We start from the raw sequence: 12,949 nt of genomic DNA, 5'->3' as shown, positions 1-12,949 counted from the left end.
CATTAGCTCACGTCCGCTTCAAATGCTCCAGATTCCACCTAGGCCGACCATTGCGATCCTACACTGCATCCCCAATATCTCAGTCTAGGTTCAAAGGCACGATGGCAAGAATGCCATTTTTCTACTTCTTTGTATATACGTATGAAACGGCTAGCGTCACTGCGACGGGACATGCCTGCGTCAGGTACTCGAGTGTTTACTAATGACTCGTGCAGCAGGTGGAGGATAAGATGAAAGACACGTTCCAAGGTGCACAGTACATATACATAGAACCTGGCGATTAAGTTCGTTCGCTTTTAACTTAAGAGATCGCAGTTGTATCTTAGGTGGTGATGAAGTTTAGAAATTCTGCTCTCCTCACACCAGCCGCCGCGGAAATCACTAGCTACGACGATTTCGGAAATGTTCCTTCGCTTTACCAGCAGGAAGACCCAATTTTCGCTTGCTCCCTACCCAATGTCCAGCCACTTCGCAAAAGTTTCTTTCCAGTGCTGATATTATCGCGTTTCCAGATAACTCATCTGTACTCAATTTCCGTGGTTGACCTCCTACATCTGAGGCAACTAAGGTCTCCATCGGATCTATGTTCCTCAAGAAAAAAAAAACGTTCATCTCGATTCTGAGTGATTTCGCGTATATGATGTCTGCGGATCCGAACATCAGGTCTAGGCGGTCGCCGATGTAGTATATGCTGATGAAGCGCAGATCTGGAAGATAAGCGGTCGGAACGACGTCGATTTGGTTCAGCAAGTGTTCCATAAACCGCGTAGTAAGGCCGGTACAGTCGACAATGGTCAAAGACTTGAGTGTCACCGGCAGTGCCGAGAAGAATAGTCCGTTCGTCCGCACAACGTGACTAGGTGGGAGCGCAGACTCCGGAATTATCAGCGTCTGTAGATCATCAAAATGGTAGTAAATGGGCGAGATTCGGGCAGCGCGAGAGAGTGTTATACCCTTCCATGAGGATGGCAGCTCCAGCTTGGTGAGTCGCGGGTACTTTGCTTCAAAGACTTGAGCGAGGTACTTGTGTTCTCGCAGTTGTTGCGTCGAGGGGTCATTGGTCCAGTGGCAGCGACCATCAATCTGTGGGCTCATTGGTCCTTGCCAGGGGTCTGCGTCCCTGAGCAACATTGGATAGTGCAATATATGGCCGCCACCGAGAAGGAGTTCCTCGAGGTTCGGTAGTGCTAGGAGAAGCAGAGCAAGGAAAGCGTTATTGTGACCTGACCGGAGCGCGTCTGCCCACATCCGCTTGTTACGGTCGCTAGCAACCTCAGTCTCCCGGATGGTGTTTAGGCAATCTGTTCGGAAAGTGACCTCGGCCTCGATAGCGAACTGCCTCGACGGCATTCTTGACCGGCGTTGCGCATCCACGTATTGTAGGAGTCCAGCATGCAAGCTACGCCGAAGATGAAATTCTCGGGCACTGTTCCAGGGCTTTTGCATACAGCCATCCTCATCGCCACCATAGTTTGCTTCTCGAGCCTCAGGAGATACATAGTTTGTGACTTCAAGAGACTTGACTTTATCCGCCCATTTGTTGGCGGGAAGATCCCGGAGCGTTCGAAATAAGGCGAACGCTTTCGGGAGTGGAACAGTAAGTGCTTTGAGCTCGTGAAAGCTAGTTCGAATTACTCTAGGGAAGCGAGTGTTCGCGGCGGCGAGGGCCGTTAGGTTTCCATAGGCGCTTCGGTCGAAGCGCGGCTCAACTACGAGATAGGGGATGATTTGAAGAAGTAATTCATCGGGGAGGTGTTTGATACTGGCCTGAGGAATACTGTTGGCCATGGAGAACGACATGTTTGACGATCGACAGCCCGCGTGCGTACAGAGGATTCAGTATACGAGTAGAAAAGGTCAAGAGCAGTGATAGTATAAATTAAGCGAATAGTTGAATCACAAGCAAGCGTCAGTGATTAGTCGTCTGACCACATCAGTGCCCCCTACCCGTTCGATGAGGATAGATAGAGCAGAAGATGCGGGGTCATGGGGTAGAAGAGTGACCAAACAAGGCGAAATAGGGAATGCTCAAGAAAAATTTCCTAGCCAGTATGTGCTGTTGCCTGGAAGAAGTTTGAGTCTCGAGTGAAGTAAGTTTCTTGAAAGGTCGCATGAGCCGTCTCCCCGTCATGAGTAACAAGTGCAATAACCGAGAGCGACCTCTATTCGATAGTGGATAATAGCGGACGCAGTGTACAGTAGGGAAGACTATTGCCCACTCCAGTAGAGCCATAGAGACATGCGGTAGAATTGTCAAGGAGAACCGTAGCAACTGCTATCTGCCTCTGTTCCACAAGCGCATGTGCGTTATTGCGCCAGCAATGATTGCTGTGAGTGCGTCATTTCGTGGCCTGTCATTCGCGGGCATCATCCAGTCTGTCGCTCGTATCGATCCTGTTTCTATGCTCAGTGTTGATTAGATGACAGACGAGTTTTGGGGTGAGATCATCGAGTACACCGACATAGCCGTAACAGTGATCGTACTTCGATATCCTCGGGGGTGACATCAGTGCAGCCCCGTCATAACAGGGACCGGCATGTGGTCAAGTGGTGGAGGAGCAATCCCTGCGTGTATGAAACGGGTGTCTACGTACTCCAAGTACCTGATAAGGGGCGTTTTTCAAGGGACAGCTCTGTGCCACTGCCGGTGTTCATATCCTGTCTAGTACGCAGTGTGAGTGCACCTCGAGACACGACATCGGACCGTGCAAGATTTAATGTGGTTCCGCGGCCAGCAGCCTTGCACTCATAGCCAGTCCAGGGGCGGGTGACTGCTGACTCGGACCGATTCGATCGCTGAAGTGATCGTCCGCCAACGGTTTTCTCCGCAGCTTAAGGCACATGCTTTTCGTTGTCGTTATTGATGACAGTTCTCATGTTGAGCTTGCCGCGTGACATTCGTCGAACTCGGCGAGAAGAAGTATGTTGCGACTACACCTATACTTCCGGTGACAAGACTAGAATAGTGCCCTTTGTACTACCAATCCAATAGTCAGAAGATTTCAAGCTGAGGTTTGCGTGTAGCTCGACACGGGCATTCGAGGTGGAGCTGGCACGTGGCGTGGAGACGCGTCGGGAAATTGCTGGTGGCCCAATTCGTCCAGACAGCGTCAATCCTCCACCAGTTCGGTAAAGCCAGGGTCAGGGCACGGGTAAAACCTCCAACGGCCGTCTAGTGGTTGTAGCGCGGTGTCAACAAAAGGCTGCGTCATGGAAGGTCTACCGTGCGTTTGTGAAGCCATTAGGCTTGAACAGTCGACGCTACGCCGCTTGGGGACTGTTCGGGCCGATCCAGGCAGAAAAGTGCCTGGGTGCTAGCTTCCGACGATCGGGCATGGACAGTACCGTAGATTTTGTAAATTCGCGACTCAGAAGTCTGCGCGACAACGTCGTAGACTGCAGCTTCAAATGTACCTGAATGAGTGCAGCTCGTATGATGCGGCGTATCTACACCGAATGAGGCACAGACGGGCCAATGAATAACGTGGTAAAGAGTGAGGTGTTGCTCGTGAAGGGCGACCCGCTGACAAGGAACGGGGAGCCGCCCAGATAACGACCAATGCAGCGAGAAAACCTGCGACGGCATGCCCTATCTAAGCTTCTGTCTATGACTAGGTCATACCAATGAGTCGCTAGAGACGTCTACGATAGTCCGCATCGAAGCCGCGAGTTCCGCGCCCTGGCAGTTCTACCCCTGATGCCGATCCCAATCGACACCAACACGATGACCTGGGAAGCGCACAGGTCATGACTCGGGGCTGTGGGAGGCACAGCAAAACGGGAAGAGCTTTTTGAATCTGAAAGCTGCGTCGCGCATAGCGTATGCCCTTCCAAATACGTGAACAAGCTTCCTGTTGGAAAGAAGAGCTAGGTGAACTCGGAGATTCATACCTGGGATGATCACGACCAACAGTATCTATGCCAACCTCAAGTCAAGATACGGTGAGGCTGTCAACTCTACCGTACTCCAGCTAGAAATTACTCGAGCGGGGCAAAGGACCCGTGCTGGCGAGCCCACCTTTATGGGGTCACCAACAGCGATCTACGCTCATGATACCACTTCATGATGGCTGAATGCATGGGTCACTACAGTGGATCAGCTATGGGTAACCTGGAATCAGGCGTCGTGATGTCGATCGGTATCCTACTGGTGTTCCTAATGCATACAACGGTGATATACCGGACATTACTGTGCTGCCACACTTGCACATGGTGTGGCGTCAGGAGAGAGACGTTGGAGTGGGTGAGTATATAAGTACTATCGGCTTCGACTTCAGTAAAAACATCATCCAGCTACAGATCCACATTCCTTAGTCCTTTACGACACTCGCTTTTTGCTCCAACTATATTACATTCTTTAAAAGAACCCTAATTCTCTCACGATGCGTTTCAACGTCCCCGTCCTTCTTGCAGCCGCCGCTGTTGCGAACGCCGCAGTTATTCCCCAGATCCCCAAGGTTGATGGTGTTGTCGGCGGCGCCACATCTGGTGTCACTAACACTGTCAAGGTACGTACTTCATTTCGCCTTGCGATTACTTCTACTGACAGTTTCGTTTAGGGTGTAAACCCCAAGATCAACGCCTCCATCGGACGCCGTGTCGACGCAAATGTTGGCGCCAAGGTCGCTGGTGTCGATGCCTCCGTTGAGGCTTCCACTGACCCCAAGGTTGCCGCCTCTATCGGACGCCGTGTCAACGCAAAGGTCGGCACCAAGTTCGGCTCAGCAGATGCCTCTGTCGACACCAAGAAGATCGGCGCGAACGTTGGTGCCCACATCACCAGGCGCCAGGTCCCTGACGTTAAGCCCATCGTTGGTGGTGCTACCTCCGGAGTCACTTCCACTGTCAACGACGTCAAGAACATCGGTGCTTCCGCCGACGTCGAGGCTCTCAATGACACCGTCGAGGTCGAGGTGAACAAGCGCCAGGAGCTCCCTGTTGCTGGTGACCTCGTCAACGGTGCTACCTCCAAGGTCACATCCACTGTCGACGACGTCAAGAACATCGATGCTAAGGTCGATGCTCTCGGTGCTTCCATCGACGCATCTATCGGCAAGCGCCAGGACATCCCCATCGCTGGAGACGTTGCCGGCGGTGTTACTTCCAAGGTTGGCTCTACTCTCGCCGACGTCCAGAACCTGAACGTCAACGACATCGCTGAGGGTGTCACCGCTCCCGTTGCCCCCGTCGTTGACGGTGTTGAGTCTGCTCTCAAGCCTGTCATCGACGGTGTCGAGCAGGCTGTTGCACCTGTCACTGGCGCTGTCTCCGGTCTTGTTACCCCCATTGTCAACGACGTCAAGGACAGCGCTCTCGGTACTGTCAACGGCGTTACCTCCAAGGTTGAGTCCACTGTTGGATCCACCGTTGACGACGTCAAGAACACCACTGGTTCCGCTTCCGTTCTTGGTCAGTCCGCTGATGCTGCTATCGAGAAGCGCCAGGTTCCTGACGTCGCCCCCGTTGTTGGTGGTGCTACTGGTGCCGTTGAGCCTCTTGCCAACACTGCCGCTGGTGCCGTTAAGCCTGCTGTTGACACTGTCGAGGGTGTCGTCAAGGCTCCCGTCGACACCGTTAAGGGCGCTGTTGAGCCTGCTGTCAACACTGTCAAGGGTGCCGTCGAGCCCGTTGTCAACACTGTCACCGGTGTTGTCTCACCTGTTGTCGACAACGTCAAGGACGTAGCCGGATCTACCGTCAAGACCGCCACTGACAAGGTCGGCTCCACCGTCGACGACGTCAAGAACATTGACGCCTCCGTCGACGTCCTCGGCGCTAAGGTCGACGCCTCCCTATAAAGGCGCTGCTAAGCTATGACGGTCATGCTTCGAGCGTTACGCAATCTTCCAGCGTCCATAGCGAGACGCATTTGTACATATACCTTAATCTGTAGTAACATCTAATCAGAAATACCCCCCTGACTTCATCAATTGCTCGTGAATATGCAAAATTAAGAGTGGGTTGAGGCACTTCAAGTGACCCCTGCTCCATACAATACTATTTACACTTCATGAACGCACATTCCCATTGTATCAGTATCAGGTGTATGGCTTGAGACTGAGTGAGAGTCGTGCTGAGTTAGGAAGTTTATTCCGTGGAACCTTGATCGTGATAGTCCAGAACGTATAATGTCCTTTCATCGATACAAAGATACCGCGTGGCAAAGGGCGGCTGAGTTCTGTCACCCATGGTTGGACTGTCTGGATTGTCGAGAGGAAATTCATCTCTAGCCGTAGTTCTGTGCCATGTTCAAGCTCTGGGGACATCTGAAGAGGTTCTCTGAGCTGCGTTACTCCTCCGTCAAGAGCCTCTCCTCACGTATAAGTTGTATGAATTGGAGAGGATGTGGTTGGCTCGTCAGTTTGAGTCATCGCATTACCATGGGATGGAGACAATAGAACCAGAATATGGGCTTCCGAAGACCTGAAGTTCTGTACACCCGATTTGGGTAAGAGAGCTTATCACCCAATCTCGATACCACAACAAGTAAAAGGCCCTCGCGATCAGCTACCACGTATTTATATGTAATCTACTGCTTTATAACACTTCTGCCCCAACTCCAATACAGTCCAAGAGCAGTAGCTGTAGTCCAAGATGGTTGACATGGAGCCTGCAAGTGACCAACACAAGCGACAGAAGCTTGGTTTCGAGGAGTCAGTCACAAAGTGTATTGAAGCAACGTATGCTGATAAGATCGATCACAGCTACTCAGATTCGAAAGTCCTTTCCGACATTACGATCCGATACGGAGCTTTAGGAGAGCGTACCTTCGAAGCGCACAGAATAGTGCTTAGCGCGAAGTCATATTGGTTCAAAGCAGCCTTCACTGGACAATTTGCAGTAAGCTTATCTTCCGACGATAGAGATACATGCCCTTACTGACGCAAGAAGGAAAGTTCCGCCAGGGAGGTCACCCTGAAAGAAGACGATCCCGATGCTCTTCTCACTATACTCAACTTTGCATACGACCAAAAGATACCCCCTCCAGATGACTCGTCGTCTGGTACTCCTCTCAACATGCGTCATTGTTTGGACTTGTACCGTATGGGCGACAAGTACGACTATCCCCAATTCCGGGACCAGGCCGTCTCATTGTTCAAGTGTAGCATGAGTGGTTGGTCTATCAGACGCAGCGACCCGTTCCCCAGAAATGCCGTTGCACAAAAAGAGTTTTGTGGGTTCGTCAGAGACGTCTATGATGTTGCTGGTTCAGACCACCAACCTAGTCATTCACTGGTAGATGTTTCGCTAGGATTTGCAGACGGGCAGCGATCGACATGCATGGTCAACGGCATTGGTGACGAGCCATTGATAGCGTCGGCCTGTCGAGAAGTGGCAGAATTTGGACGCGACATCTTTCTCCATCCAATGGCAAAGACTGGACTCGTTCGTCAGGATGGCGGTATCGTGACTGAGGCTCTGTCTATCGTGACTAGGAGAGTGTGTCCAGATTGCGACGAGGTTGTGTCGATGGCCGACCTGGAGGAAGATGACTGGGAGGGCTACTGTCCTCGTTGTGGTGAGCACCAGCTAGACTGGCGGCCAGCAATGCTGTGCTACGAGGAAGAAAAATTCATTGAGGAAGGGACACAGAGCAAATGATGGTATTGTTACGTAGCTAGAGAGGTGGTAGCGCGGTCTTGCCTCGGCAGCGGAGATCTCCGGCACTACCGGTAGGCCAACGTGAGCTAGGTTTCAACTTTCCAATGTTCCCCCTCGAATTGCTCTCCATGAACTTGCGATTCCACCAGCCTGCCACTTTAACGACGTTACGACCCATTGACGACCATTTTGCATATCTCGCTCTCTTTTCTGTCTTTCTGAACTGTTAGAGATACTACTCGTGGCTCCTATCTAGCTCGGAACCGTCTGCGACCAGCCATACCTAGAACACACGCCTTCGCGCAATCAAGCCTCACCGCTCCAGACCTCAGCTAGCCGGCTCACTCAACTCATTCAACTTGTCATCGCACTCGCTCTTTACATCGAAACCACACACCCTCCTTATCCGTCCACCATGCCCGAAACAACCAAGGTCGTGCCCCTCACCTGCCACGGCCACTCGAGACCTGTGCCGCATATTCACTTCTCGTCCCTGGTAGACGAGGACCAATACTACATTATATCAGCATGCAAGGACAACAACCCCATGCTCCGCGACGGAGTGACGGGAGACTGGATCGGCACTTTCCTGGGCCACAAGGGCGCCGTTTGGCAAGCGAGACTCTCGTCGGATGCCTCATTGGCAGCTACGGCCTCTGCGGATTTCTCTGCGTAAGTGCGTCCAGTTACCGTGAGCAAGAGTCGTGCTAATGTTTCACAGCAAGGTCTGGGACACGCACACCGGTGAAGCCCTACATACTCTCTCGCACAACCACATCGTCCGCGCCGTCGCGTTTCCCAATCAGTCTCATCCGCAGATCCTCGCGACCGGAGGCATGGAGAAGAAGTTGCGCATATACGACCTTTCACGTAGCGACGCGACGAGCTTCGAGATTGGCGCAGGTGTTCACACCGGAACCATCAAGTCGATCGTGTGGACATCAGACCCGAATGTCATAATCACAGCCGCTGAAGATAAGAAGGTGCGGTGGTGGGACTTGCGCCAAGAGTCTACAATCGGCGAGCATGCCGTCGAAGGCACTGTTGGCTCTTGCGAGTTGGATAACACCTCCTCGGAGGGCATTTTGAGCGTAGCCGCTGGAAACAGCGCCTACTTCTTCAACAGCCAGTCGCCCGGATCGCTCATCAAGAGCATCAAGACACCATACGAGATTGCCAGTGTGGCTCTGCACAATGGGGAGCGGAAGTTTGTTACTGGTGGTAGCAACCAGAACGATACCTGGGTCAGGGTCTGGGACTTTGACGAGGAGAAGGAGCTTGAGACCAACAAGGGCCATCACGGACCTATCTGGTCGGCAAGCTTCTCGCCTGATGGAAAGCTCTACGCGACAGGCAGTGAGGATGGAACAGTCAAGCTCTGGAAGTTCACATCCGGACCGTACGGTCTGTGGAAATAGGATTTCGCATGACTGACGCTGCCTCTGGTCACAAGTATGGCCAGATGCAACATTCCAGTACCCCAACAATAGTAAATACGAGACAATTAGCATTTACCACTTTGGACACTTTGTACACTTTGTACAGACTGATGCAATCACGTTTTCTCAACGATGACATATTCGGAGCAGGTGAGCAGAAGCGTGGCGAGACCATATCGTAATCGCAGCACTGGAGTTGACATTACATTCGCGCACTATCTCAGGCTACTCCAACCAGGGTAACTGTACCCGCGGAATTATCCGATTCGACATGCCGAAGGATCGACAACACCAATGGCATGCAGCAACGCCAGCGACCTGCAGATGCCACGGCCGGCCTAGGTAGCGATATGCAATGCTCAACACAACGATAAGACCGCCCTTGGCAAGATAGCCGATAACTACGTCCACGGCCGTTGCCAAGGGTGGGAGGCCTCTGGTACAAATTAAGTACAGATATCATACCTCCGCTGTCTGCATCGCATTTCGAAACATTGCTGCCGCCTGTGAGAAGTTGTTGCCAGGGTCTTCGGTTATCTCGTCTCTACCCCTCCTTAGTCAATAGTTGGATCCGGAATTGAAGCACCAACATCCTTTTCAAGAACAACTGCGCAGAGTCAAAATGGGAGAGAAAGAGGAAATCTCGCCAGCGCGAGAGGCTAGCATCGATGAGGGGCAACTCGCTGCTGAGAAGCAGATGCGCGATATCGGTGCAGATCTGTATCTCGAAGTCCAGCAGTACTCAAGAGAAGAGCTGGAAGCAGAGCGCAAGGTTGTCTTAAGAAAGATTGACTGGGTCATCATGCCAATGGTACATTCTCTCCAACACATCTCACTAGACCACAAGATATCATAGCTAAAGAATCAAACCAGATCTGCATAACATACATGATCCAATTTCTCGACAAACTCTCTCTAAACTACGCAAACGCCTACACTCTAACCCCCGACCTCGGTCTCCAAGGCGACCGCTACGGCTGGGTCGCCGCCATCTTCAATTTCGGCTACCTCTTCTGGGCGCTACCCGCAAATTACCTCATCCAGCGTCTCCCCGTGTCGAAATACACCGGCCTAATGATCCTACTCTGGTCCATCCTGCTCTGCTGCCACGTTGCCGCGAAGAACTACTCCGGCATGCTAGCCCTCCGCTTCTTCCTCGGCATGTTCGAAGCCAGCATCAGCCCCGCCATCATGAACATAGTCAGTATGTTCTACCGCCGCGACGAACAACCAGTGCGCATGTGCGTCTTCCTTGCTTTCAACGGCATGGCGACTATGGTTGGTGCTCTCCTGGGCTACGGCCTCGGCCACGCGCATTCCGCCCATATCAAAACCTGGCAACTCATCTTCCTCGTCATCGGCCTGTTAAACTTCGTCTGGGCGTGGGTGTTCCTCTGGGTTATGCCTGATAGTCCCTCTACCGCCAAGTTCCTCACACACAAACAGCGGATCGTGGCGATTGATCGTATCGCGAGCAATATGATTGGTGTCAAGACGAAGCAGTTTCAGAAACATCAGGCGCTTGAGGCGGTTCTGGATTTCAAGGTGCTTTGTATTAGTCTGATTGGGCTTTGCTGTGGTGTTATCAACGGCGGTGTGTCGAACTTTTCGTCCAGTCTTATCCGTGGATTCGGGTTTAGCGGCATTTATGCGACGTTGCTGCAGCTTCCGACTGGTGCTATTGAGTTTGTTGTTGTGCCGCTCTGTGGACTTGCAGCGGGCTACTTCAGGGATACGCGTTGTCTCATTCTTGCTGTGGTTTGTTTACCACCGCTGGCTGGGCTATTGGGAATCCGACTTACGCCGCTATCAGAACGTTGGAGTCTTGTTGGGTGCACTTGGCTGCAGTACATTATCGGCGCTCCGGTCATCTTGTCTTGGAATCTGCTCACCACGAATATCGCGGGTCACACGAAGCGTAGTACCGCGAACGGGATGTGGTTCGTCTTCTACGCGGCGGGCAATATCGCAGGAGCGAACATCTTCTTCGCAAGGGAGGCGCCGAGGTACTTCTCAGCGTTGACGGGGCTCATCGTTTGTTACTGCGCAATGGTGGTGATCGGGGGTGTGCTGGCTGTGTGGATGGGATGGGAGAATAAGAGGCGGGATAGGAAGTATGGTCAGGGCGAAGATGATCAGGCCATTCGGGACGGGTTTAGCGACTTGACGGACAAGCAAGCAAAGCATTTTAGGTATGCGCTGTAGAGATATCAATCGTGCTACGGACGCTTTCTCACGAAAAGATCCTCATCCTCTCCAGAACTCCCGCAATCTTATCCCCTGTCATATCTTCCATATTCATATTACCTGGCAAATATCCCACGCCTTCACATCCACCTTCACCATCAAATTCCACACCGAGTATCCCCTTTGCTACCCACTGTGCAGTCTTAGCATGCAGACTCGGTTCCACCGATGCGTCCTTTCCCTTTCCCCCATACACCTGACTCCTTCCATTAGCAAGTGCCTGGTACACTATCAACTGGTCCCGCAGATACTCGTCTACACAGCCGCCATGTTCGATCTCCGCCAGTAAATCGTCAGAGACCTTTTTCACAATGGTAGGGATGATTTTCTCGAGCTTTCCAGCCCGAACCCCACGATCATATAGCCAGTCCCGACCAAGCTTCATGCCGGTAGACGTGGTAGCCACTAGGAGGAGGTAGTAACGTTTGTCGTGGTGTGAATCTTCAAAGGTAGTCTCAACCCTATCATCGTGGTCGCCCGCATAGCGGAAAAAACGAGATTGGCGTCTCTCAAACATAACATCGAGTTCTTCGCGAAAATGCCGCTCAGTATCCTTGGGTGCAATGATGGTTGCTTTTACACTAACAACATCTCCCCTGTCGAGCAGCTGGAACGCTGGTAGTCTCTCTCTCATAGACAAGATTGTGTATGTGACGCTGCCAACAGCAGCGCTTCCCTGCGACCAGCCCCGCGAATGAATCTGAATGTCGATGTGTGGTATGCCGATAAGCTTTAGCATGGGCACGAGGACCTGAATGACATAATCGATGGATGGAGAGTTGGAGACATTGGTGCCTCCATCGATACGTACACGTATCGGCGTTTCAACTCCAGAGAAGATAATGTACGGTAGTATGGCTTGTAGCACCAAGCTGACACTTCCGGGGGTGCTCTGTTTGATCCGCACTTCGCGAACACTCAGCACGCCGTTGCACTGTTCGACGAACTTGGATGGGATGAAGGTGATTTCCTTGCTCTTGAGTTCGGCACCGCTGATGGTCGCGTCGCTTGCCTGGCCTAGCCACTGCACACAGGTCAAATGCTGGGCTTTGAGTCCTCCGCCGCCAGACCGCTTGCCTCGGATCTTGGTGATGTGGATTGGCTTTTTGGTGAGACTGGCGAGGCTAAGGGCTACCCGCAGGAGTTGGCCTCCACCTTCGAGAGTCGTGCCGTCTAGGTGGATTGGTGTCGGGGCTTGAAGTGTGGACGCCATGGTTACGGACAATGCTGATGAACGACTACACAGCTTACTGATAAGTTATGTGCAGAACATACTCCGAGATGCATCGCTGTTGGGGCTGAGACATGTATTGATGCCTGGTGTATGAGTGAAGATGACTCAGGCGGTCGCACTTTCCACTCACGCTGCGAATGAGCCTTAAGGCCACCCAGATGTAGCAGGTGTCTGTTGAGTCATATGCGCGCCTTCTTCATTTGAGAGATCGAACTTCCTTTGTGGAAACCTCATCGATTTGGCGTGGGGGTGGACAAGGAGACGACCTAGAGCGCGCAAAACTGCAGTATTCCGCGACTATGACGTCGTGCAGTGACATACATCCAGACAATAGATACACATGCAAACACCGGGTACTAGAACGCGATCGTTGCAAAGCCCTTGAAGGCGAGAGTGAAGTTGGTGGTGCCTTGCTTCAGGGACTCTC

At 52.2% G+C, this 12,949-nt stretch overlaps 6 protein-coding genes across 6 annotated transcripts; 4 read left to right on the top strand and 2 right to left on the bottom strand.

Annotated features, from left to right (window-relative positions):
- Positions 1-381: 381 nt before the first annotated feature.
- BKA58DRAFT_404737 (uncharacterized protein) lies at positions 382-1,800 on the bottom strand (the record flags this gene model as incomplete). Its single annotated transcript, XM_046171865.1, has 1 exon — positions 382-1,800. The coding sequence occupies one exon, from the start codon at positions 1,798-1,800 to the stop codon at positions 382-384; it is 1,419 nt and encodes a 472-aa protein (XP_046021890.1).
- Positions 1,801-3,968: 2,168 nt separating this feature from the next.
- Positions 3,969-5,921, top strand: BKA58DRAFT_472109 (uncharacterized protein). The gene is made up of 2 exons (XM_046175265.1): positions 3,969-4,508; positions 4,560-5,921. Exons 1-2 carry the CDS (start codon positions 4,383-4,385, stop codon positions 5,796-5,798), a joined length of 1,365 nt encoding a protein of 454 aa, XP_046021889.1. The 5' UTR covers positions 3,969-4,382; the 3' UTR covers positions 5,799-5,921.
- A 682-nt stretch (positions 5,922-6,603) lies between these two features.
- BKA58DRAFT_366797 (BTB/POZ protein) lies at positions 6,604-7,615 on the top strand (the record flags this gene model as incomplete). Its single annotated transcript, XM_046168896.1, has 3 exons — positions 6,604-6,653; positions 6,705-6,840; positions 6,892-7,615. 3 exons carry the CDS (start codon positions 6,604-6,606, stop codon positions 7,600-7,602), a joined length of 897 nt encoding a protein of 298 aa, XP_046021888.1. The 3' UTR covers positions 7,603-7,615.
- Positions 7,616-7,925: 310 nt separating this feature from the next.
- BKA58DRAFT_235491 (WD40-repeat-containing domain protein) lies at positions 7,926-9,164 on the top strand. The gene is made up of 2 exons (XM_046166578.1): positions 7,926-8,274; positions 8,324-9,164. Exons 1-2 carry the CDS (start codon positions 8,018-8,020, stop codon positions 9,018-9,020), a joined length of 954 nt encoding a protein of 317 aa, XP_046021887.1. The 5' UTR covers positions 7,926-8,017; the 3' UTR covers positions 9,021-9,164.
- Position 9,165: 1 nt separating this feature from the next.
- On the top strand, positions 9,166-11,260 carry BKA58DRAFT_235492 (allantoin permease). Its single transcript, XM_046166579.1, has 2 exons — positions 9,166-9,852; positions 9,915-11,260. The coding sequence occupies exons 1-2, from the start codon at positions 9,664-9,666 to the stop codon at positions 11,244-11,246; spliced, it is 1,521 nt and encodes a 506-aa protein (XP_046021886.1). The 5' UTR covers positions 9,166-9,663; the 3' UTR covers positions 11,247-11,260.
- BKA58DRAFT_235478 (RNA 3'-terminal phosphate cyclase domain-containing protein) lies at positions 11,170-12,948 on the bottom strand. Its single transcript, XM_046166576.1, has one exon. The coding sequence runs from the start codon at positions 12,499-12,501 to the stop codon at positions 11,275-11,277; it is 1,227 nt and encodes a 408-aa protein (XP_046021885.1). The 5' UTR covers positions 12,502-12,948; the 3' UTR covers positions 11,170-11,274.
- Between the last annotated feature and the right edge of the window lies 1 nt (position 12,949).

This window comes from Alternaria rosae (assembly GCF_020736505.1).
Source record: "Alternaria rosae strain MPI-PUGE-AT-0040 chromosome Unknown BKA58scaffold_9, whole genome shotgun sequence".
NCBI lineage: Eukaryota > Fungi > Ascomycota > Dothideomycetes > Pleosporales > Pleosporaceae > Alternaria > Alternaria rosae.
This window is presented reverse-complemented; position numbering and strand designations above follow the sequence as displayed.

Bases quoted from the DNA above. Each gene is read 5' to 3' on its own strand.
- BKA58DRAFT_472109 (XM_046175265.1), top strand. From the start codon at position 4,383: ATGCGTTTCAACGTCCCCGTCCTTCTTGCAGCCGCCGCTGTTGCGAAC. The intron at 4,509-4,559 runs GTACGTACTTCA...AGTTTCGTTTAG, and splicing joins GTGTCACTAACACTGTCAAG to GGTGTAAACCCCAAGATCAA.
- BKA58DRAFT_235492 (XM_046166579.1), top strand. From the start codon at position 9,664: ATGGGAGAGAAAGAGGAAATCTCGCCAGCGCGAGAGGCTAGCATCGAT. The intron at 9,853-9,914 runs GTACATTCTCTC...GAATCAAACCAG, and splicing joins ACTGGGTCATCATGCCAATG to ATCTGCATAACATACATGAT.
- BKA58DRAFT_235478 (XM_046166576.1), bottom strand. From the start codon at position 12,501: ATGGCGTCCACACTTCAAGCCCCGACACCAATCCACCTAGACGGCACG.
- BKA58DRAFT_235491 (XM_046166578.1), top strand. From the start codon at position 8,018: ATGCCCGAAACAACCAAGGTCGTGCCCCTCACCTGCCACGGCCACTCG. The intron at 8,275-8,323 runs GTAAGTGCGTCC...AATGTTTCACAG, and splicing joins GCCTCTGCGGATTTCTCTGC to CAAGGTCTGGGACACGCACA.